Consider the following 26,030-nt stretch of genomic DNA (forward strand, 5'->3'; position numbering starts at 1 on the left):
GATAAATTTATCTGGTGATGGCTAATTAACCAGCAAGGCCCAGTATGGAATTGAGATGGCCAACTCACTGTACTAGGAAGGGACCATCATAAAACCTATGAGAGGAAGACTCACTCCTCAGTAGATGCTGAACAATTACAAAGACACTGTTGATAATCTGTCATGGTCAGAATTTTCGAGGGTTCTGGCTAATAGAGGATAAAAGACATGTATGCTTATTTATGAATTTTGAATTATCATAACAAAATGACATGTCTCTCTCCTCTCTTGGTCCCTCATTCTCTCTCTTCTTCAGGAATCACTGATTTTCACAGTATTATTTATAATCCTGCAGTGTTTCAGGATCACCATCAAGAAACATCAGTTATTTCTGGCCACTGCGATCATAAGTATTAAATAGGAAAGTTTGATCAATGCAATGTGAGAAAAATACTTGCCAACCTCCATTTCAGACCAGTAATTTGAACTTCACTGCTGTAAGGATAGATGACTCTCACTGAAGGGTCCTTCATATAGACCAGTCTTTAAGGTTTAGTGTTAAATTCTTAATTCTGCTGAGTCATTTCAAAACAGTGGGAGCAATTCATCTGCATTACGGTTGGCAATCCATTTAAATTGTCATGTAGCAGATCCTTTCATATGTGTCTATGAAACATTCTTAGATCAACAAATGAGAAGCATTTGCTTTGCTATATGAACATAGTTCCTTTCTTAGCTTACTACCTTGAGACATAGTTGTCTGCTTTTACCAGCTAGGTGACCCCAGGTCCCAGATCGGTGAGACAATCCAAGTTGATCACACAAAACCCTTTTATTGATGGACTGTTTTTAGCACTGTAACGAATTTCAGTTTGAGCAAGCAGGGGATAAAATATTTGTTTTGCATCCTGTTGCCCGTTAACACTGCTGGGGAATTTTGTGCAGACAGGGGGATGGCGCGGAAGCCGGAAGACCTTTACTTGCGGCGTCAGACGGCACGGATGAGACTATCCAAGTACGCAGCTTATAACACGTACCACCACTGTGAGCAGTGCCACCAGTACATGGGCTTCCACCCTCGCTACCAGGTAGGCCACGGGCACTAGAGCCCAGCATCAAGTGGCACTTCCAGCGTCTCTCTGTGTGTGTTTCATGTTTCCACATACCATTTACTTCCCCAGTTCTTATGTTTTCATTCCAGAGTGGGAGATGGAAAGTTCTGGAAGCCCTTGCTTCCTGATCTGTTTCCATCCTTGGTTCCCTTCAGTAATTTAAGAAATTATTGCCCTCATGACTACAGTGATTCTTCTGGAGGTATGCATTTATCAGTGGCAGAGTTAACTGACTGTAGATGCCCTGACTCTTCTTGATGTCCTAGCAATTTCAAAAATTCGTTCAGTTCATTGGAAACTTACTGAGTGTTTATTATGTCCCAGGCACTGGTACACAGAGATGAGTAAACCTTGGTGCCATATTCAGGGCTCACAGTCTAGGGAAGGAGATGTACATATAAGCAGAATTTTAGAACAATGTGAGGCAGGCCAGAAGAGAGCATGGCTGAGGCCTAGAAAATGATAGATAAGGAGAGAAGCTTGGCATTATTGAGTACCTTTTACGTGCCAGGCAGTGTCAGGCACCTTTATATATGTCAGTGCTTCCCAGCCTTTTTGTGCGATAGAAAGTGTTATTTATCCTAGACACAGGATAAGGCTGCTTACAGCCAGTGGCTACTGACCCAGGGCTCTGGCTGTCTAAGGCTCTGGCTGGTCTCCTGATGAGGTTTGTGTTCAAGCCACACCTGTAATCCATTTAAGGTGCACTGGTTAGGAAACTGTCTAGTTCTTACTCATCTCTCTTTCTCTCTCTCTCTCACACACACACACAAAACCATGAAGCAATAGTAGTATCCCCAGTTTCTAAATGAAGACACTATCTTGGGGAGCAGCAGAGGAGAGGATTGTGAAGAATCAACGTTGCCAATCAGCCAAGGCAGCACGTGCCATAGAGGGGAGATGTGGAGTCTTGGGGCAGTTAGAAGTGATCTTAGTTGGGTATTGCTGGGATATAAAGTGCTAACAGTGCCGTTTGCTGTCAGGTTAACTCAACTTGTGGTGACTCCATGGATGTCAGAATAGAGCGGCTCTTAATGGCTGATTTTTTGGAAGGAGATTATCAGACCCTTCTTCCAAGGCACCTCTGGATGTTCTCTAACCTCTAACCTTTCAGTTGGCAGCTGCGTGCTTTCAGAAGTGCTAGGGAGTGGGTAGTCTTAAGCCTTGAGTGCCATGGGAAGAAATGTGAACTTTCTCAGTGAGAACTGTAAGTATGGGCCTGGTGTGGGCAAAGCAGCATTTTTGAATAGTCTCTTTAGTAACTACATGGAGGTTTAGGGAGGGCCTGTGAGGCTGATTATTTATAAACAGGCAGAAGGTGGTATGTTACATTTAGCATTTCTTTTCATTTCAGACTCAAGCAGGGGAAAAGGAGGAGGAAGTAGACAGCTGGAATGACGGGAGGAAGGCAGATACCTGGACAGGGAGCAGAGGTGTGCAGGATAATTCATGTCCTTGGCTTCTTCCAGAAAGGACTTGGCAGCAAGAGTGCTGCTTCACCCTCTCTTTCCTTTCACAGAGGGACGGCAGCCTTAATGTCCCCAAGTCTGCCCTGAGCCTGAGCTTAGCTACCTGCAGCTCCTGTCTTCTTTTTGTACTATTTTTTTTAAGTACGCAATTTTATTGTAGAAGAAATTAGAAAATACATTATGAATCATTTTTTAGAGCATAGAAACAATCAAGTCCCATTTGCCCAGACAAACTCTTGTAACATTTTGGCATGTTTTTCTTGGAGATGAGGTTTTTATGTCAAGGTAGGAAAAAAAAAAAAAAATACGTGAAACCATTTTCTTAATTTTGAAATTGAAACAAATGAAAAGGACTCAAGAGCTTTAGTCACTTGTCATTTCCGTAAGTGTAGCCGTGTGTTGGTGACACTTAACAGACGAGTCGGCCGTGATCTCAGGCTTTTTGTGAATAGAAGAACCAGGCATCAGGAGAGGGAAGGAGAGTGACCCTGGGCCTGGCTGGCTGGGCCACCCTGGTCTGTGTGCAAGGGTGTGCTCAGGTCTGGGTGCCACAGCTGACAAGGAGTGTGTCTGGCATGGGGAGAGGACCCCAAACCAGGCCATGTGATGGACACTCATGATCTCCTTGATGGCCATTTTCTTACCTCTGGCCTTTGCTCATTCTGTTCTCTTTTACTTCATCATCTCTCAAGGCTCCCAAGTCACGTATTTTATGAAACCTCCTCAGTCGTGCCTCTGCCCACCCTCCTTCTGAATCATAATCGATTTCACCCTCATCTTGGCTCCCTGAGCACACCATGGGTCTAATGGAGCCACCAAACCAAAAAATCCATTGCCGTCGAGTCAATTCTGACTCATAGTGAGCCTATAGGACAGTGTAGAACTGCCCCATAAGGCTTCCAAGGAGTGCCTGGTAGATTCGAACTGCCGACCCTTTGGTTATCAGCTGTAGCACTTAACCACTATGCTCTCAGGGTTTCCAGTGGAGCCACAGTAGTAGCTTAAAGCTGATGTGACTGGTTGCCTCCTCCCTTTCCAGACGTCAGTGGATTCTCAGGAGGGCACAGCACATATTAGTGGTGAGTCTGGAGGAAGGGTTCTCACGGTAGAGGAGGGTGAGGGTCGGGGAAGGCTTCCTGTGTCACTGCCTGAGCTGAGGCCTGCAGGAGGCATAAGCCTTGCTCTGGAAAGCAGGGCAGGGGGTCACACCAGAGAGCGGCACTTGCACAGATATGGCTTTATGGGGGAGTCAGGTGAGTTGAGGTTCACCAGCATTTTTGGAAGAAGTGATTAGAGGTGGGAATAGACGTGGGGACAGGAGTGAGCCCAAGGCCCCTGTACTTCAGTTTCCACAGCCATAAAATGAGGATGATAATAGTACCTGTTTCCTAGGATGATTGTGAGTTTTCATTATAATGCAAACAGGATAGAATGGTGCCTGGCACATAGTAGGTGTTATAGAAATGTACCCAAAAAACCCAAACCTGTTGCCTTCCAGTCGATTCCGACTCACAGTGACCCTGGTATATGCAATTATTACTGTTAATACGGCTATTACGCATGATACCTATGATGGAGAAAATATATTTCTTAGAATTAAAATGAGATTTGTAGCCCGAAGGCTTTTGTTAACCCAGCACACCTGCGAGTTGAATCCAGAGTCTAGAAGGTTTCGTGTCTGAGGTGACATAATTGGGTGAAGTGTTACGAGAATTAAGGACTGGAGTGGGCTCTAGCTGAGTGTGTGTGTGCCTGGGGTATGGTTGCCTAGTACCACAATCTGGGTGTCTACACTTTGTACCAATATCAGTCTGTGGGTTTCTCGTGCTGTGGGGCAGAGCTGGCAGTGACCTCTGTGTAGTCATGGCCACGAATGGGCCTGGGTTCTTCTGAGACATAAAGCCGGACTCTGATGATAAGCTCTGTCCTTTCCCCCTCGCACCTCAGCTCTATGAGTCCGCCCTGCACGCCTTTGCCTTCTCTTACTCCATGCTAGGAGAAGAAATCCAGCTCCATTTCATCATCCCCAAGTCCAAGGAGCACCACTTCGTCTTCAGCCAGCCTGGAGGCCAGCTGGAGAGCATGCGGCTGCCCCTCGTCACAGACAAGGTACCGGCAGTGAGTTCCAGTGGGTTCGATCACGGTGGCTTTGATGGGTCGGGGACCTAGAGACAGTAGTTGCCTAATGAGAAAAGATTCCCTCGTTCAGAGGCCTGTGGAGCAGAGTGGAGAAATTGATGTTAATTGAATTTGGAGGAGGTTTTTTTAGTGTGTAGCCCATGGGCTTTGGAGTCACTCAGATTCAAGTTTAAGTCTTCCTCTACCATTTACTAGTTATATTGCTTTGAACTTGTCACTTAGTATCTCTGAGCCTGAGTTTCCTCAGCTGTAAACTTGGGACTGATAACTCTTGCAAAAGCTTTGTGTAAGCATTGTTTGGAATAACTTCCGTGAGGCACAAGCACAGTCCCTGGAAGGTAACTGTGCTAAATAGATCTTCATCCCCTTTCATTATCATTTCTTTATTGATCTCTGTTGTGGAAAGTTTTAAACAGGCAGAGGTAGATAGGATGTTGTAATGAAACCCTCAGTACATGCTACCCAGCTTCAACAATTACAAGTTCATGGCCAGCCTCGTTTCATCTCTTTAAATCCTCTTCCTTCTTTCTGTATTATTTTGAAGTAAATCCTAAATATAATAACATTTCATCCACAAATATTTAAGTATACATCCTAAAAGATAAATTCCTATACCTTTTGAGGAGATTGTTCTTAATAATCCATTGTCTCTGTGACCAGCATTCATCTCAAAAGAAACACTCCGTAGGGTTGCTTGGCTGGACGATCCCAGCCTGATAACCTCAGAGTAAACTTTATCTTTAATCAGCCCCAGTCAGCACAAACCATTCTTTCCTTCTTCAGAATGCCAGGCTTCTGTAGAGTTGAGCCTAGCCTTTCAGACCCAGCAGGCTATTATCAAGCAATGAGAACATTTGTAAAGTACCAAAGAGGCCTCTCTTAGAAGGTGGTCTCATACCCCGTGGGCTGAAGCGGGGGATGTTTTAGTGAAACTCCTGTGCATGAGGCATAGCAGTAAGGATTTATCCGTTACTCCACTCAGTCTTCCAGCCATCCAGTCAGAATGGGTTATGAGCACCAGCTGTGTGCACACTTCTGTAGCAGGTGCTTTGAGGAATTCAGAGACAGCAGAAGACCTAGCTCTGCCAGAGAATGTCTTGTTGAGGAAAAAGCATTGAAGAAACCTGTTATTTACAGAAAGGCTATCACAGCCTGAATGTATAAATGGCTAGGCTACATGCTTCAGTGGTTGGGAGATGCCTTATGTTGATGGTATATGGAGGATTTAAGTTATACAGGGGTAGTGAGTACTGAGAGCTCAATATCAGAATCTATTATGAAAGTGTAATGAATTTGGTAAATTGATGTATGCCAGTTAGTGTTTATTGCATAACAACCATCCCTAAACAAGCATTTGTTTAGTTTAGGATTCTGTGGGTCAGCACTTTTGGGTAGGCTCAGCTGGATGGTTCTCCTGGGCTCGGCTGTGCTCACTCATGTGTCTGGGGTTAGCTAGCAGGTCCGCTGGGGGCTGGCTAGTCTAGAGTGGCCTCCACGGGGATGGCTCATCTCTGGCCCATGTGGCCACGTGGTCTCTCAGCCTCCAGAAGCCTAGCCCCAACTTGTTCATGTGGTGGCCGAGGAGGGCTCTGAGAGACAGGGCAATGTGTCCATCCTCCTGAAGCTAGGCTAAGAACTGGTACTCATCATTGCTGCATTTTATTGGTAAAAGCAAGTCACAAGGCTAACCCAGATTCAAAGAGTGTGGAAATAGACTCCATCTTTTGGTGGAAGGAGCTGCAAAGTCGAATTTCAAAGGAAAGGGAATAATTGTGGCTATTTTTATAAACAATCCATCTATCTCATTATGTCTATACTTTACAGAGTCACGAATATATAAAAAGCCCAACATTTACTCCAACAACTGGCCGTCATGAACACGGACTCTTTAATCTGTATCATGCAATGGATGGTGCCAGTCACTTGCATGTCCTGGTTGTCAAGGAGTATGAGATGGCTATTTACAAGAAATACTGGCCCAACCACATCATGCTGGTACTCCCCAGTATCTTCAACAGTGCTGGAGTTGGTAGGTATTTTTCAGAGTAATCAGTAGAATTTCTGTGTGTGAAAACTTAAGAGAATATTCTAAGAAGGCAAGAGCTAAACGTTTTACATCAAGGTGTTTGCTTTTTGACTATTAAAGCTATTTGGCTTATTTGATTTTTTAATGAGTAGTCTTTTTCCAGCGCTTGATGATTAACTTAATTCATGCTTTCGGTTGTTAGAAAAGATAAGAAAAACAAACGTGTGTGCAGATTGGAGATTTTTCCTTCCTGTGATTTTCTCTCCCAAGTCAGTGGCCAATAGTCAGTGGAAGAGTGATGCATATTAGGAAAGTTGGGAGCTGGTTTGTCTTGGGATGGAGCCTTGATTAACTGTTCTAACCACAGGTATGTCCTGTGTTGATGTTGATGTAGGACAGACCTGAGTCTGGAGTCATTTGCCCATTTCAGGTGCGGCTCATTTCCTAATCAAAGAGCTCTCCTATCATAACCTGGAGCTGGAGCGGAACCGGCAGGAGGAGCTTGGGATCAAGCCGCAGGACATCTGGCCTTTCATTGTGATTTCTGATGACTCCTGTGTTATGTGGAACATGGTGGATGTTGACTATGCCGGGGAAAGAAGCAGGTAAAGTAGCCTGTAATTCTGTTGCCACCACCTTGTTTCTCTTACTTTTAGATACAAATAAGGAAAAATGAGTACACTCTGTTTTTAATGGGGAATTCTCATTAGCCCTTTAAAGACTACAGAGTATACCTCAGAAGGATCGTATATGGAGGACAGAGCTCTGAATGTGGCAGAAGTGGACTCATATTCCGAGCTCAGCTTTATTTTTATTTTTAAAAAATTTTTATTATATATACAGAAAATCACAGAATATATATTCAGTATAAAAAAAAATATAGTACATATATATTCCAAAAAGAAAAAAATTCATATATGGAAACTGACTATACCCATTTAACCAACTCCCATATCAAGAAACAAAACATTACTGGAAACTCCCCAGAAATTTCCTTCCCATTGCCTTCTAGCCACTACCCACCATCCCACCAGCCTGACTTCTAACACGTTACTTTTTATTTTCTGTGTGATGTTAGGCAAATAACTTAATCGTTTCGGGTTCTAGATCTTTTTGGATTCCTCATCTTTAGAACGGTTACTAATCCCTATGCAGCAATCACTGGATGGCGTGGGTGGTTAGCACACTCAGCTGCTAACTGGAAGGTTGGCAGTTCTCATCCACCTGTAGGCACCTTGGAAGGAAGGCCTGCTAATCTACTTTTGAAAAATTGGCCCCTTAAACCCTATGGAGAGTCCAGTGGTGCAGTGGTTAAGAGCTCAACTGCTAACTAAAAGTTTCACATCCATCATCTGCTCCTTGGAAACCCTATGGGACAATTCTACCCTGTCCTGTAGGGTCGCTATGAGTCAGAATCGACTCAACGGCAGTGGATTTTTTGGTTTTGTTTTTTCACATATGTTGCCGCATTGTCTTTTGGCCTCTAGACTAGTTTCTGGGGAGAAATCCACACTGATTCTTATGAAAGACTCTTGGTATATTAAGTTTTTTCTTGCTGCTTTCAGAATTCTCTCCTTGTCTTTGGTTTTCAAAAATTGTATTAGGATATGGTACAGAATTGATCTTTTTGTGTTTCTTCTAATTGGGGTTTGTGTAAACCAAAAAAAAAACCAAACCCACTGCCATCGAGTCGATTCCGACTCAAAGTGACCCTATAAGACAGAGTAGAACTGCCCGATAGAGTTTCCAAGGAGCACCCGGCAGATTCCAACTGCCGACCTCTTGGTAAGCAGCCGTAGCACTTAACCACTATGCCACCAGGGTTTCCACAGCTTCTTGTATTTGCGGGCTTTGTTCGCTGTTCAGGTCTGGGAAATTCTTGCTGGCTAAAATTTTTTTTTTTTTTATCTCTTAGAAAATTGTTTTTATGCCTTTATTGTTGTCATGGTGTTCTGGGATTCCAAAAATTCTAATGTTAGATTTCTTAGTTGAATCCCGTATTTCTGTTTGGGTTTGTTTACTTTTTTTTGTTGTTCTTTTTTCTTGTTTCTCTGGAAACTTGATAAATTCAATTATTTTGTCTTCTAGTTAATTTATTCTATCTGCTCTCTGTTCAACTCTGTGTTAAGTATTTCTTTTGCTTTTTTTTATTCAGTTGCTTTATTCTTCAGTTTAAATAATTCTCTTTTTTTTTTTGATGTTTTCAATTTCTGTGTTGAGTCTCTCATTTTGTTCCTCCATTTGTTTCCTGATCTCCACTAGTTTGTCTTCTGTGTGCTTTTTGTTTTCTTTAAACATATTTAGCACCACAGTCTGAAAATTTTCAGTTCTTTCCATTAATCTGGCCTCTGTAGCAGAAATTTCCTGTTCTTCATTTTGCTTTTGATTGGCCTTTCTTCTCTTGTGACTTTGTGTCTATTTTTTGTTGTTGAACTTGGGCCATTTTGTTATTTTTTTTTTTACTTAAAATTTTGGACTCTGATTTTTATGGGGAAATTTTCTGATTGGGCACCCAGGCGGCACAGCAGCCAAGTGCCCAACTACCCGCCGAAAGGCCAGGGCTCACACCCACCAGCTGCTCCATGGCAGAAAGGTGCAGTAGCCTGCCTTTGCAAAGACTCCAGCCCTAGGAACCCCACAGAGCAGCTTCACCACGCCCCACAGGGTTGCTATGAGTCAGAGTTGACCCAACGGCACTCTTATCCTTAGGTTTTTTCAGCGCTGATTCAGGTGGTCTGGATGCTTGATCTCCAGAATTCAGTACACATGCACAGGGTGGGGAGTGGTTTAGCTGGTCATAGATGCTGACATAAGTGGTGGGGCTTGAATTTCCTGTGGTGACGGTGGGGAGATCTCTGTCTTTCCCTCATGCGTGCCCCTGCGTAGGCTCTCCCACTGTGTCCCACTGTGGGCAGGGAGCCAGCTGTTTTCCTCTGTGTCGCCTGTCCATCTGAAGTCTGTGCTTGTTTTTATTTGTTGTTCAGTGGCTTAGTTGCTGGGGGAGTAAACAGGAGCGTCCACTCACTTCACCATCTTGCTACACTTGCTGTCAATGTTCAGTCCTGGCACTATTCCAGGGGCTAGACTTTGGCTAAGGGCTGTTTTGACAGTAGAGCAAAGAAGAGAACTGAACTCTGTATTCTGCCTTTAACGCAGCATTTAAAGTCCTGGAATGTCATCCATATTGTATTACATGCAGAGGCAGATAATTCAGGCTGCCCTGCAATTAGTTTGATGGATAAGATAGTGATCACTGCTTCTTCTATTGTAAAGGTATGAGTTTTTCCCCTTGAGTCAGCAAATAACCGGAGGGGAAGGAATGACAAAATTATTTTAAAGTGTTTCTGGAAGAACTAATAAATGAAGATATCAAAGAAAAATTTGAAAAAGAAGAGTAATGAAGGGTGTCTACTCCTCCCATCGGCACATGAATGGATAAGTAAAATGTGGTATATACGTGCAGTGGAGTGCTGCTCAGTAATAAGGAAAGATGAGTTCTTGAAACATCTTGGAACATGGATGAACCTGGAGGACATTTTGTTGAGCAAAATAAGTCAGTCACGATAAAAAAATTTGAAATGACATAAACAATTAAATATACAGAAACTAATATTCATTAGTGGTTACTAGGAATGGGGGGGTGAGGGAGATTCACTCTCTAGATAGTAGACACTTGTTATTTGAGATGAAGTGTACACAGCTTGACAAAGGTAAACAATGTCACTAAAAAGTACACAAAAAAAAGGATCTGTTGGTAATGGCTATGGCATATATAATTGTGAACAACAGCAGCAAAACAACCAAAGAATGTATGTGCGGTATATATGTCTGTGCGTGGGCAAGTGTGTGTATAGATACACATATGTGAGTATATACATAACATATATGTGTATATATATTATATGTAGGTTAATGCATATGTGTGTACATGCATGTTTGTGACTATGTGCACATATATTCATATACATAATAAAGCGTAAGGGGGACAGCTACAGATACTTCTTAGACATAACCAAACACTTTGAGGGATTGGTTTTCTGGGTTTGAAGGATTAGGACATCTTGGTCAGTTGGCATAATACAGTCCATAAAGTTATGTTCTCCATCCCCGTTTGGTGAGCAGTGTCTGGGGTCTTAAAAGCTTGCAAGTGGCCATTTAAGATACAGCTATTGGCTTCTACTCATCTGGAGCAAAAGAGGAAGAAGGAAACCAAAGTCTCAAAGAAAAAAACTAGTCTACAGGACAAATAGTCTACCTGAAGCATGGCCTCATCTACCCTGAGACCAGAAGAGCTAGATGGTGCCCAGCTATTACTACCCACAGAATGTAACCAATATCACTGAACAATTTGCATAGAAACTGTTGAATGGAAACCTAAACTGCTGTGTAAACCTTCACTGAAAACACAATAAAGTATTTTTTTTAATTATAACAATAAAATAAAGGTCCTGAAATGTCAGAGCTGGCTGGTGCCTCAGTGAGTTTATTTTAAGCACCTCAGTTGAGGAAAATAAAGCTGAGGTCCAGAAAAATCGGGCAACTTCTCTGGGCCCTCGTGGACAGAACCCTTATCTAGGCCCTTACTCACAGCCATGCAGTTACTCCCTTCATCCGTTCTCTTCTTGCCCATCAAGTGTCAGTTTCACTATGGCCAACCTTACCATCTTCGTGTATCTCAAATACTGTCAATCTGGAAAGGGTGGTATTATAGGGTCTTCCTACTTCCCCACTTTCTCATTTGGATTTCACAGTGGAAAGCCAAACTCCTTTTATACCAGTTTACGTTCATGTCGGGCAGACTGGAGATGTGAGTGGCTTGTCATGAGAGAAAGAACATAGGATTTGGAGTCAGAGAGAACTCTTCAAATCTAAGCTCTGTTGAGTGAACTTGGGCGAGGTATCCCGAGACTCATTTTCCTCATTTATAAAATGGGATAATAATGCTTCTGTCATAGGATTGTTAGGAGAATTAAATGATAACGAGTATGAAGTGCTTAACCCATGCCCAGCACAGCTGATGGCTGTGATGGATTCAGTGGTACCAGCTCTGTTGGCACACGAGGTTCATTTGGACGACCAATGCCATGGCTGGCCTAGTACGGGAACCTTGCTGTTGTTTGAATGTCGACATAGGAATATCCATCTCCCTCTTCTGAGCAGGGAATTTTCCTGGTCGGAAAGGCATGTCTCCTTGAAGCACGTCATGCAGCACATCGAGGCGTCCCCCGACATCACCCACTATGCCCTGATCGGGATGCGGAAGTGGTCGAGCAAGACCAGGAGCAGTGAGGTGCGCGAGCCCTTCTCCCGCTGCCACGTCCATGACTTCATCATTCTGAACGTGGATCTGACCCAGAACGTGCAGTACAACCAGAATCGGTGAGCTCCTGCCCCTTGTAGTGGAGGGTTGGGGGGCCGCCCCAGTGCAGCTGTCGGCACCGCTCATGGTCCCAGGGCACTCCAGGAGGAGCAGGCCTTAGGCCGGGCAGATGGCTTCGTCAGCTTTGCTCTGCAGGTGCCAACTAGAGGACTCCCGCCCATGCATGTTGGCCTGGCCCCTGCTTTCAGCTTTCACCATTTTTTGGTGGTGTCCAATTTTACGGAGTGGAGATTTGCATAAGAGTGTTCATTTTCATTCATCAATTCACATGATACTGTATTTAGTGAATTACACTGTAGTATTTGTTTATCTTGTTTTTGGGCTCCTTCTCCTGCTGCATACTTTTTTTTTTTTTAAGAAACTTTAGCACTGAAGATGGCTGTAAAGTAATATCTGTATGTTACTTTCTGTACATCTAGCCACAGTAGTGCTCACATCTCAAGAATAATTCAGTCACTACGTGTTTATTGACTATCTCTGTGTCCCTGAATGGTACACACGGTTAAGCAGTCAGCTACTAACCGAAAGGTTGGTGGTTTGAATCTACCCAGAGGTACCTTGGGAGATGGAACTGGTGATCTACTTCCGAGAGATGACAGCCATTGAAGACCCTATGGCCCTGTTCTGCTCTGACACACATGGGGTTACCGTGAGTTGGAATTGACTCCATGGCAACTCGTTTGGTTTTTTTTTAATATGCCAAGCAGTGGGCACACAGCCCAAGATGGCCCACCTTAAAATGTAGATTATGGAGTCAGGCTGACCTGCTGTGAGTCTGGGTTCCACCACCTACCAGCTTTGCAGTTTAGGCAGGCTATTTATCTTCTCTGAGCCTTATTTTTCTCGGCTGTAAAAAGTAGGTAATAATTTTACCCTGGAAGAATTTTGTTGTTTTTTTTTTAATTTGCTTGTGGCAAAATATGACAGGATTTCCATTTTAACCATTTTTTAAGTGTACAATTCAGTGACATCAGTTGTATTCACCATGTTTTGCAGCCATCACCAAAGGTTTTCATCACCCCAAACAGCAGCTCAGTACTCCTTAAGCAATAATCCTCATTTTCCCTTCCGTCTCCCACCCTTGGTAACCGCTGTTAAGTTTTTCTCTGTGCATTTGCCTGCTCTGGATATTTCATGTAAGTGCGATCATACAGCATTTGTCCTTTTGTGTCTGTCTTATCTCCCTCAGCATGTTTTCAAGGTTCACCCATGTTGTAGCACATATCAGGACTTCATTTCTCTTTATGGCTGCATAATACTTCTTTGTATGGATAGATGCCACATTTTGTTTATGCATTCATCTGTTGATGGACATTTTGGTTGTTTCCACCTTTTGATTGTTGTGAACAGTTCTCCAGTGAACATTGGTATACAAGTATCTGTGTTTGCATTCAAGTCTTTTGGATTGGCTGGGTCATATGGTTGCTATGAGTCAGAACTGACTCAACAACAATAGGTTTGATTTTTTTTTTTTTTTTTGGTATGGTAGTTCTGTGTTTAGCCTTTTCAGGTATTGTCAAACTGTTTTCCACCGTAGTGTAAGAGAATTAACAATTTCGCCACATCCTTGCCAACATATACTATTACCTGTTTTTTGGGTAATAGCCATCCTAGTGGGGGTGAAGTGGTATCTCGTTGTGGTTTTAATTTCCATTTTCCTAATAACTAATGATGGTGAGCCTATTTTCATGTACTTATTGACTATTTATGGAGCCCTGGTGGTGTAGTGGTTAAGAGCTTGGCTGCTAAACAAAAGGTTGGCAGTTTGAATCCACCAGCCACTCCTTGGAAACCCTGTGGGGCAGTTCTACTCTGTCCTGTAGGGTCGCTATGAGTCAGAATCGACTCGATGACAGCAGTAGGTTTTTTGGGTATATTGACTATTTGTGTGTCTTCTTTGGAGAAATGTCTATTCAAGACCTTTGCCCATTTTTTCATTGAGTTGTCGTTTTGTTTTTGAATTGTAGGCATTCTTTATATAGTATGGTTATTAAATCTCTATCAAATATATCAGATTACCTTCTATTCTGTAGATTGTCTCTCACTTTCTTGATAAAACCTTTTGATGCATGAAAGTTTTCAATTTTGGTGAAGTTCATTTTATCTTTTATTTCTCTGTTTCTCTTTTGTTGCTTATGCTTTTGGTATCATACCTAAGAATCCACTGTCAAAAACAAGGTCTTGAAGCTTTACCCCTATGTGTTCCTCTAAGTATTTTATGGTTTTATGTCTTATATTTAGGTCATTGATCCATTTTGAGTTAATTTTTATATATGGTGTCAGGGTCTAAATTATATGTGAAGATCCATTTGTCCCAGCAACATTTGTTGAAGGGACTGTTCTTTCCTTTTGAGGTGGACTTGACAGCCTTGTAAAAAATCAATTGACCATAGATGTATGGGTTTATTTCTGGATTCTCAATTCTGTTCCATTGGTCTTTATATCTACCCTTGTACCAATACAACACTATTTTGATTACTGTAGCTTTATAGTATGTTTTGAAATGAGGAAGCATACTCCAACTTTGTTCTTTTCCAAGGTTGCTTTGGCTGGTCAGGGCCCTTTGCGATCCCATATGTATTTGCGGATTGGCTATTCCACTTTTGCAAAGAGGCTGTTAGAATTTTGGTAGGGATTGTTGAATGTGTAGATTGCCTTACATAAGACTGGCATTTTAACTATACTAAGTCATTTAGTCCATTTATTAGGTTGTTTTAACAATTAGATACTTTTTACAAGTGCCTGTAAAGTTCTTCACCCAGTTCTTGGCACATGGGACTGGTAGCTGTTGGATAGTTTAAGCCTTAGGTATATACTTCCCTTCCTGGTACAGATGTGTTAACATTTCTCCCTTTTTACTTGTTTTGTCTCATATCCCTCCTTAGAGTAAGGTCTTTAGAGGTAGGAACGAAGCCGACTCTGTCTTTATAACCCCCTAGTTCAGGAGGGTGCATGCTCCAGGTGTCTGGTGAGGGACTGGCTGGGTGGGCATGATTCCATTCAATCAGATCTCGTCCCTCCTCTGGTTCTGAGTAGGTTCATGTGTGACGATGTGGACTTCAACTTGCGTGTGCACAGTGCGGGCCTCCTGCTCTGCAGATTCAACCGCTTTAGCATGATGAAGAAGCAGATTGCGGTGGGCGGGCACAGGTCCTTCCACATCACATCCAAGGTGAGTGCTGGGCTGGCTGCCAGGCTGTTTGGGTGTGAAAACTGACGGTGCTGTCAGGGGTGAGGCTTGACCATTGCGTAGTGTTAGTAAGGGATTCTAATGGCACGGAGCCATTAAAGATCCCACTAGATTTCTCTTCTGGTCTCTTTTTTCAACCAGTGTTAAAGATTCTGCTTTAAGATTCTGCTCAGGTCTCATGTCCAGCACAAAGCAGCTTTGTATACTCTTGCCTCCCGCTCCGCCCTAGGCTGAGTTAGGGATTCTCCCATAATCCCGCTGCATATCTCCATCATCGCACTCAGTGACTTTGGATGGTAATTATTTGCTCACTTGTCTGGCTTCTCTTGCTAGGCAGAGCTCCCTGAGGGCAGGTATGATGCCATAGTCTTCTCTGTATCCTTGGTAAAAACCAAAAAACCAAACCCACTGCCATCGAGTTGATTCTGACTCATACTGACCCTATAGAACAGAGTATAACTGCCCCATAGGGTTTCCAAGGCAGTAAATCTTTACAGAAGCAGACTGCCACATCTTTTTCCTGTGGAGTGGCTGGTGTGTTTGAACTGCTGGCCTTTTTGGTTAGCAGCTGGGTGTTTTAACCACTGTGCCACCAGGGCTTCCTTGGGCTAAATAACTGGTTGGTTGGCACTGCCAGCCTAGCTTGATAGCTGTGTCACCTGTCCAAGACCCCACCTCCGAGTAGTAAGATGATCTGATTATGTCTGTCCTAGCTGAGCAGGCCTGGGGAATTTAAGATGCAAAATCCCAGCAAACTCTCAGAGGTCATTGTCTTCCAGGAAGTCATACAGGCTAGAGTGTCTCTGCCTGAAGATCTCTTTGATCTCATGGGCTCGTACCCATTTTTCTGTTTTTTACCATCCACCTATCTTGAATCTTGCCCTGGTGACATCAGCCATTCTGATACCAGGTGCCTTTTCAAACCTATGTCCTTCCTGGTCTCCGCTTGCTCCTTATGCAGTTAACTCCCCTGAGCTGTGCCAGGTCAGAACTCAGATACTAGCTGCATCCTCCACCTGCCCTTCCCACTGGCAGAGATTAAAGTCTCCTCTGAGCGGGAAAGTCCATCCTCTTCCTCTTGCAAAGTAGGAAGACTTAAAAAAAAAAAGTCTATGCTTCCAGAAGACCTTCACTTAATTAAATTCCAAAAGGAAAAAAAATGGGGAAATTTTTATTGAAATTGTGTTAGGATTTTAGTTTAATTTGGGAAGAATTGAGATCTTTACCATATTGTCTTTCTACCAAAAAGCCCAATCTGCCTTTAAGACGAATTTCATTTTTCTTGTATGTCCCTCAGTATCATTTTTTGAAGCACATTTTTATGCATTTCCTTTTAGGTTCACTCTTAGGTATTTTATGTTTATTCCTATTTTGAGTATATCTTTTTTTTCCATTATGTTTATTTGCCAACATATCATACATTGATTATATATAGACACAGCAATACTTTTTATACTCTTCCATGTGAATAAAATAACTTAATAGTTTTCATTTATCTATCCATTAAATATTTACTGAGCACCCACTCTAGGGCAGGAATTATAACAAAATAAACTCAATCCCTTCATTTAGGAGTCTATAGCCTAGCAGCCTGGGCTGATGTTAAACATTTACCCTTCTTAATAGTTAACCATTGTAATAAGCGCCACAAAGGTGAAGTGTGTGTAACAGAGAGGCCTAGTCTAGCCAGGTGTCATCTGGGGATGGGGACGGGGGTGGTGGCTTTGGAAGTTTCCATGAGGAAGTGGCATTAAAGTAGACACCTGATGGATGAGAAAGAGCCAGCTAGTCAAAAAGAGCCAGACAGAGGGAAGGATATGGGGAAGGTGCCGAGGGGCGTGGGGGTAAAGTATAGTCGAAGAACTGAAAGGAGGCACTGGAGGATGTGTAAAGAGAAGGAGGAAGGTGCGGGAGATTAGCTGGAGAAGTAGGCAGGGCCTTACTGACCATGTGAATAAGTTCTAGACGTTTCCCTGGAGTGATGAGAAGCCACTGAAGGGAATTCAGCAGAGGATTTCGTTAGCTGTGTTTATGTAGACTGTCTTTCTGGACGATCTGCCGTATGGAAAGTGTACTGGTGATGGGAGTAAGAGATAGTGGACTGGAACGCAGCTGAGAGGGAAAGGAAAGATGGGATGGGCGGGATGTGCTAGAGATAGAACTGATGAGACTTGGTGACTGACTGGGTATGGCGGGGAGGCAGTCAGAAGGAGGCGGACCTATAGGTTTCTGGCTGGCGGTGCCATTCCTAGAGGTTTGGATCACTGAATTTGGGGAAAAGTCCACAAGGTCGATTGGTTCTTTTTTGTTCCTCGACTAGACCGCCAATTTTCTGCATGTAATAATAAATGTCTACTATTCTTACTGATCACATTGATTAATTTTCACAAATTACACTTTGGTAAAAAACCTAACTTTTCTGAACAGAGAGTTTATTTTTGAACTATGTGTCCTCAGTTCATCACACTGCCTCCACTACACAGTCTTGTTTCTAGCTGCCATAACTGGGCCACCCCAGTCCTCTGGGTTCCCACACAGCCCAGAAACCTGTGGGAAGGACTTCTTTCTCCTGGGGTGAGCCTATCATTCCTTCCTCAATGCGGGGAGTGACCTGATGCCCATGCCTTCCCATGCAGGTGTCTGATAACCCCGTGGCCATTGTGCCAGCCCAGTACATCTGTGCCCCGGACAGCAAGCACACGTTTCTCGCTGCCCCTGCACAGCTCCTGCTTGAGAAGTTCCTCCAGTACCACAGCCACCACTTCTTCCCCCTCTCCCTGAAGAATTACAACCACCCTGTGCTGTCAGTTGACTGCTACCTTAACCTGGGATCTCAGGTAACTTCTCGAGGGTCAGTGTTAAATCCATAAATCTGAGAAAGTCTTAAAACAGACAAACTAGACTCCAGGGCACTAAGTTATAGCTACTCAACTGCTTTGCTTCAGGTCCTTACCCCATTTTATAGATGATGGAATTAAGGCCGAGAGTTTAAATGGTTTGCCCAGGTGTAATAAGTTGGAACTCAAATCTGATTCGGATGCCAGAACACTTCTGATTCCCAAATGAATTATTGTGTAGATAAATCTGGATAAATCTCTTTGAATTGATTTTAAGGATATAAATTTGGAAATTACATTAAGATACCGTTTCTAGTTCTGAAAAAACTTCGAATTTGGCCAAGCAGTTAATATTTACTAGATTCCAGCTCCTAGTGTAATGTTGTTGAGTAACTCATGGAAAGCAATGCTTTCTGTTGGATTCCTTCTTTTTCAGATTTCTGTTTGTTACGTGAGCTCCAGGCCCCACTCTTTAAACATCAGCAGCTCTGACTTGATGTTTAGTGGACTCCTGTTATACCTCTGTGACTCTTTTGTGGGAGCTAGCTTTTTGAAAAAGTTTCATTTTCTAAAAGGTAACGTAGAATATTCTTACCCTGGACTTTGACTTAAATGCCTGTAGTCTCCCAGTGCCTCCAAGGAGATGACCTTTGGCTTTAGTCCTGATTTGTCAAGGAACAAACTTGGGCCAAGAGGGAATATGACTGCCCTGATTATCCTGCAAAGCACATAAAGCTGGGACTGAGTCCTGGGTCTCCTTACTCCCAGGCTGGCTTTCTTTTCCCTATACCCGTTCAGATAAGAGACTAGACACCCGCCCTTTCTTTTAGCTGAATAGCAGGCCTTTTCAATGTTTGTGTTCCTTTTCAGTCCACATCCTTAAAATCAGGGCCCAGCTCTCCTTAGACGGTTCTCCATCCTGGCGGATGAGCTCTCCCTGCTTGCCCTGGGTCACCGTGTGCTTCTTGGCTCTTGCTCTAACCTTTATCTTCTGTAGCTGTTTTCATGCTCAAGTGGTTGAGAGTGACAAACACTTATTCTATGTGAGCTTAAAAAATTACTTCCAATCTGTATTTGCAATCCTGCTCAGATTCTTAATTGACCTTTACTTTTCTTTTTTTTGGTATTGACTCTGACCTTTCTCTGTAGCAGCTATTTAGTAAGCTGTTTAGTGAGTACTCTGTCCTACGGGGTCGTTGTGAGTCGGAATCGACTCGACGGCAGTGGCTGGCTAACAGGATATAAGGCTTTGGGAAATATTAAGAGGTTTCTACAGCAGTCTCTGCCCTCAGGAAACATTTCCTTTAAGGGGAGGGTAGTGTAGGTAGGTAGGTAAGAAAGGAGGAAGGAAGAAGTTCCGAGGAGGGAGAATCCAAATGGCTGGGCATGTGAGGAGAGGTGGGAGGTGCACCAGGCCTGGATGGGTGAAGAAAGTGGGATTAAGCTGTGGGTGGGATGGGACAAGGGGGTGTGCAACAAGGCCTGCAGCTGTGATTGCTTGGTTTGTGATCAGACCAGTCTGTCTCCTTCCACTTCCTCTCCTCCGTTCAGTTTTTTTTCAGCTTTTATTCTGCCTCAATGTTGTCTCACCCACCAAATAACAATGGCACTTTATATCTTGCTGAGATGATAAAGCGTTACAGAAGAAACAAGACTGACTCAGACATCTGGTTCTTCCCTTCCCAACAACATCATATTATCATAGTGTGTTAACTGCATGGAGCATTCAGACAGTAGTGTTCTCTTTGATAATTCATCTTTTCTCTTCACATGTCTTCTACACATCTGGCCACGCAGGTGCAACCTTGTGTGTGATCTGCCAGGATCGGAACTCACTCCGCCAGACAGTCGTCCGCCTTGAGCTGGAAGATGAGTGGCAGTTCCGACTGCGTGATGAATTCCAGACTGCCAATGCGAAGGAAGACAGGCCTCTCTTTTTTCTGACTGGAAGGCACATCTGAGGGAGACAGCGGCAGATTTTCTGGAATAGTGGAGCATTCAGAGCCCTCACTGAAGCTAAAGGAAGTCCTAGAACCATGGGGTATTTGAACTGGGATGGGTCCCAGAGACTGTTGTTCAGTCTCTCATAGTACTTCTCAGGGGACCGAGGCCCAGAGATGGATGGTGACTAACTGAAGGTGACAAAGAGCCAGTTGATGGTGAGCAGGAATGTAAACCCAAGCCTCTTGAATTCTGGGCTAGAGCCTTTCCTACCTTACCTCACTACTCTGGGCTATTTTAAAACCATTTTTGAAGAACAAGTGTTGGTCTGTTATTATGTCATTTGTATACTTCCATGGACAAGCCTGCGTTTTCTCTTAGTCTCGAAGAATCCCTCTTAAATTATCTTGTAGAGGTACCTGCATTTCAGACAATGGACGTGATTTCAGCCAAGGAAGTTTTCCTGTAACCTACTACAAAGCAATATTCCAAAAGAACATTTTAACTGTAAAGGCTGGGGACAAGATAAACTAAGAATTAGATCACTTAATGAGGATTACTTGATTGCCTACAAGTTTGCTTTTTTTAGAAACTAGCCCAAAGGCGTCAAATTTATAAAGAAAAACAAATTGTTTTACTTTAGAGCAAATATGATTCTATTAAAATAGTCTAGGGTAAATACCCTGTCTCTTAGAAAGGACAAAGGTGAAAAGAAGCTTCCTTTAAAACCAGAAGAGCTTTAGAAAGGAAATTAGGGTTACAGAGGTTGACCTACTTAAAAAATAGAATTTGCCTTACAAAGGGAAGAGGACCAAATTGCTTACTTGAAATAACGAAACAATAAACAACCAAACCTGTTGCTATCCAGTGGATACTGCCTCATAGCGACCCTATAGGGCAGAGTAGAACTGCCCCGTAGGGTTTCCAAGGAGTGCCTGGTGGATTCCAACTGCTGACCTTTTGGTTAGTGGCTGTAGCTCTTAACCACTATGCCACCAGGGTTTCCAAAGAACCAAAGTGATATATAAAATAGTTGATAAGAACTAGGCTCACGACTGTAATTTATTGAAGCTCGATTTCAGCTCCTTAAATAGCTTTTCTCTTATTAATGCTTAGTTTCTTCAGAGAAATTCTTACCTGACCGGAGAGGAAGTGGGAACACAAGAGGGAAGAAAGCAGGGATATTCCATATTCCTCTCTCATTCATATGCTTACCAGAGTGGTTTCTAAACTGACGTTTTAGAATGCCAACTATAGGCCAGGCATTGGGCCAGGTGCTTCTACATATATTGTCTTATTTCATCCTTGCAAAAACCTTGGGTGCTTGGAATCACTCTCCCCATTTGAAAGATGAGAAGATTGAGATGCAGAGAATGTATCTCACCCAAGATCACACATCTGGAAAGAAGTAGAAACACCATCCAAACTCCTGCTTTCTGGACTCCAGACTCCGTGTCTCTCCCCTGTCCCCCACATACCGCACTACTTTGGAATGGCCTGTAACTGAAGGAAAATTTTAAAGATACAGGACTGCTCAGCTTATAGTTACAAATTCATATGTTAGTCATCAGAATGCATCCTTTTACATCCATTTTAGACATTTATAAGCACTCAAATGGATGAGAATCCAAGAAATATATTTTAAAAGATGATACCAAAAAGTTAATATCAATTTTTTTTTCCTATGAAAAAAAAGTCCATGAGTGTAAAAGATTTAGATTGATGTTTATAAAATGATCACTTTGTATATGTCAGGATTCCTATTTTGGAATAAAAAACTTAACCTTCTTCAGTTATATTTTTCTTTTGTAAATAACAGCTGTTGTTCACTTTTCCACATTTTATTAGTTAATTTAAACTTGGAGAAAACAAACTAATATTCTTGCCTGTTTCAGTTTTAAAAATAAAAGGTATAACACATCTGTTTCTTATGCTGGGTATTAATTGCATTGTTTTAAGAGAAAGTAGTGTGGCCAGTGATCTCCAGGAGTCACCTGCTTAAAATCTCATGGCATGACAGAAAAGATATTTGTGAAAGGAAATAAGGATAAATCCATAACAATAGGGGTATACTAACATGTTGAGGAATTCTTGAAAGAGAAGAAAGGTAGACAGAATTATACAGAAAAGCAAAAACAGAAGGAGCCACAACTCAAAATGTGCAGAGAAGCCTGCCACAAAGGAAGGCTGATTTTAGGGGGACTCTGGGCTTCAGGGTAGATAAAGAAGCTGGAAGGGGACCTGGAGCGTTTGCCAGGATGGTTAATGGGAGAGCCAGTTTGTAGCAGGTAGGCCATTTGATTCCTTGCTTTTCTTCCGACCATACTCTCTACACTACGCTCATCTGGCTAAGGCTAAAGCTGAGAGCTTTTCCAAACTTTCCCAAGCAGGAAGGAATTGGGCATGGGGAAGCCAGACCATTGTGAAGACAAACTATAGGCATCCCCCCTCCATATCATGTCCTGTACCCCATAATCACTTGAGGCAATTTATAGCAACTAGAACAAGCAGGCAAATGGAAACTCCCTAGTACAAAATAAACACTCAACTAAGACTCAAAAAATATAAGACACACTACATGATGAAAGAATAGGTGATAACCTCTATAAAGAGCTGATAAAGCAAACAATCCTAAAAAGCAAGTATAATTAAAATAATCAGAAGTGAGATTATATCTAGGGAAAAAAGATGAACTACAGATTTTGGCAGTTAAGCTGAAAAACCTCAATAGTCTGGTGAGATAGGTAGACAAGACAAGTGAGCTGAGGAAGTCTCCCAAGAAAACAACAAAAACAAGGATTTTCATGATCTGTGCTAACACCTTTACTTTGCATGTCAGCCATCTTGGCCTCCTTGAATGTTGCCAGACAGGTGCCCACCAGGGGCATAACTAGGGTATGGTAGGTATTGCACTGGTCCTGGACATGTGGCACCATGAGCAGTTTCTATTAACCTGGTATGGCAGTGACATATCTACCAAAAATTGCACCTATGGAAAGCACTGAAATTGTGACTGTTACCAAATAGCTGACACCCCTCCTTTAGATAACTTTACCGTAATATCAGCTCAGAAATATAAGTCAAGCTCATTAATCTTTTAATTAACACATTACTGTCCTTGAGGAAGGACGTTGGGCCATACTAGGCTAATAGAAACTGCTCAGTCGCACCACGTGCTCGGGGCCAGTAAAATACCCTAAATACACCAAAGGGTTGTTTTTTTTTTTAATTTTTATTGTGCTTTAGGTGAAAGTTTACAAATCAAGTCGGTCTCTTACACAAAAACTTATATACACCTTGCTACATACTCCCAATTGCTCTCCCTCTAATGAGACAATCCGCTCCCGTCCTCCACACTCTTTTCATGTGCATTTCGCCAGCTTCTAATCTCCTCTACCCTCTCATCTTCCCTCTAGGGAGGAGATGCCAACACAGTGTCAAGTGTCCACCTGATCCAAGAAGCTCACTCCTCACCAGCATCCCTCTCCAACCCATTGTCCAGTCCAATCCCTGTCTGAAGAGTTGGCATTGGGAATGGTTCCTGTCCTGGGCCAACAGAAGGTCTGGGGGTCATGACAACTGGGGTCCTTATAGTTTCAGTCAGACCATTAAGTCTGGTCGGTCTTTTTATGAGAATTTGGGGTCTGCATCTCACTGCTCTCCTGCTCCCTCAGGGTTTCTCTGTTGTGTTTCCTGTCAGGGCAGTCATTGGTTGTGGCCAAGCAACCATCTAGCTCTTCTGGTCTCAGTCCGATATGGTCTCTGGTTTATGTGGCCCTTTCTGTCTCTTGGGCTGGTATTTACCTTGTGTCCTTGGTGTTCTTCATTCTCCTTTGATCCAGGTGGGTTGAGACCAATTGATGCATCTTAGATGGCTGCTTGCTAGCGTTTAAGACCCCAGACACCTCTTTCCCCAAAAAGTTTTTTAAAAACCACCTCAGGTCTTGCTGTTTCCTTGGCTCCCCCTCACATCCACTCGAACCCCTTTGTCACTTCTTTGGCCGTTACTACGCAAAGGTCACCTCCTCAATAAGGCCATCCCTGATCAGCTACCTAACCCAAAAAACCCAAACCCGCTGCTGTGGAGTAAATTCTGACTTAAAGTGACCCTATATGACAGAGTAGAACTACCCTGTAGAGTTTTCAAGGCTGTAATCTTTATGGAGGCAGATTGCCACATCTTTCTCCCACAGAGTGGCTGGTGGGTTTCAACTGCTGACCTTTTGGTTAGCAGCGAGTGCTTTAACCATTGCACTACCAGGGTTCCTTGGTCAGGTACCTACTAACATATAATACATTTTACTTGTTTAGTTTTTTTTTTTTTTTTTTCTCTCTCCTCCATGAAAGTAGAAGTTTTGCAAGACACATTCACTGCCGTATCCCCAGAGCCTTGATCATTGCCTGGCACATGGTAGATGCTCATTAAACACCACCGAATGAATAAATGAATGAAACTGAAATCTTAGATGATCTCCACACAGGAGCTCAGCATGGGAGTGGTTGGCGATACAGGAGCAGAGAAAATGAATGAAACTGAGCTGAAATTCTTACTGGGGCAGGAATGATTAACATGTTAGTGGAGAAGAAATTTAATATTTATATTGAAAAACATTTAGAGTAACCACTAGAGGATAAGAAACAAGATGTCCAACATCTAAAGCATTAAAAGGAAAAACAACAATAGCAAAATCAATCCAATGTAAGTCAAGAACAGGTTGGGGAGGAGAGAAACAGCAAGAAAGCTTGGTAAATAGAAGCAAAATTAGGTGGCAGAAACACATTGAAACATACCAATAATAAACATAAATGGATTGAATTCACCAAATAATAGATTGAGGCTCTCAGATTGGATTAAGAAAGCTCATCTGAATGCTGTTGTTAGTTGCCTTCGAGTTGATTCCAACTCATGACGACCCCATGTGTGCAGAGTAGAACTGTGCTCTATGGGGTTTTCAAGGCTGTGACTTTTCAAAAGCAGATTTCTCAGGCCTGTCTCCCTAGGTGCCTCTGGGTGGGTTCAGATTGCCAACCTTTGGCTAGTAGTTGAGCACTTAACTGTTTGTACCACTCAAGGACCTTTAAGTAGAATATGATTTAATTTTTTTTTAAATGAACAAAGAAAAGTTAAAATTATAAAGTTACACCCAAGGAGATAATATGATTATAAAATTGTGTAGATATTCCAATACTGCTATGAAATATATAAAGCAAAAACTGTTAGAAATATGAGAAGAAATGGGCAGATTCCATAATCATAAATGGACATCAATACATCTCTCAGCAGCAGAGAAAAGAGATCAATAGAAATGAGAGTAGAATGACACAGTAACAAGTTTGAACTAAAGTAATTAACTTTGAAAGAAGAGAGAATTCTTGTGTTATAAAAGCTATTCCAGCGCACTGGAAAATAATGGAAGTCTAGTTCTGCAAAGCTGGAAAATCCAAAACCAGATAAAAATAATATACAAAAAATGAAACTATAATCCCTTCAAATGACCTGGGTCTGGCTTCTACCTTTTTTTTTTTTTTAAAGGAAAGAATTTTTTTTAACTATGGCTACAATTTATTTCACAACTATTCATATATCCAGGGTTTATCTAAAGTTTTTGTATTTTCCAGGGTAATTATCTATTTCAAAAATATGTTCAAATATTCTGCCATAAATTTAAACATTCTATTATTAAAAAATCTCTTTACTAGTTTTGATTGTTTCTTATTTTTTATGTTTTCTCATTTTCTTGATGAATTTTGCCAAAGATTTGTTTCTTTTATTGAACTTTTTATTTAAAGAATAAACTTTTGGTTGTAAGTTCAAATCTAGTTTGCACTTTTGTTTTCAATGTCATTAATTTCTGCTTCCATCTTCATTAATTCCTTCTGTTTTCCTTACATTTATTTTGTGGTAAGGTTAAATGCAGAAAACCTAAATAAATAATAGTAAATCAAGTCCAGATCAA

At 42.3% G+C, this 26,030-nt stretch overlaps 1 protein-coding gene across 1 annotated transcript in view; it reads left to right on the forward strand.

Annotated features, from left to right (window-relative positions):
- GREB1 (growth regulating estrogen receptor binding 1) overlaps positions 1-20,632 on the forward strand; it is a 98,223-nt gene extending 77,591 nt beyond the window's left edge. The window contains exons 24-32 of the mRNA XM_064295037.1: positions 925-1,067; positions 4,508-4,669; positions 6,524-6,728; positions 7,156-7,330; positions 11,886-12,104; positions 15,142-15,277; positions 17,932-18,132; positions 18,569-18,707; positions 19,930-20,632. Coding sequence (XP_064151107.1) covers positions 925-1,067; positions 4,508-4,669; positions 6,524-6,728; positions 7,156-7,330; positions 11,886-12,104; positions 15,142-15,277; positions 17,932-18,132; positions 18,569-18,707; positions 19,930-20,093 — 1,544 coding nt within the window. The 3' untranslated portion in view covers positions 20,094-20,632. The remainder of the gene's footprint in view (positions 1-924; positions 1,068-4,507; positions 4,670-6,523; positions 6,729-7,155; positions 7,331-11,885; positions 12,105-15,141; positions 15,278-17,931; positions 18,133-18,568; positions 18,708-19,929) is intronic.
- The last annotated feature ends 5,398 nt before the right edge of the window (positions 20,633-26,030 follow it).

The sequence above is a fragment of the Loxodonta africana genome, chromosome 12 (genome assembly GCF_030014295.1).
Source record: "Loxodonta africana isolate mLoxAfr1 chromosome 12, mLoxAfr1.hap2, whole genome shotgun sequence".
NCBI lineage: Eukaryota > Metazoa > Chordata > Mammalia > Proboscidea > Elephantidae > Loxodonta > Loxodonta africana.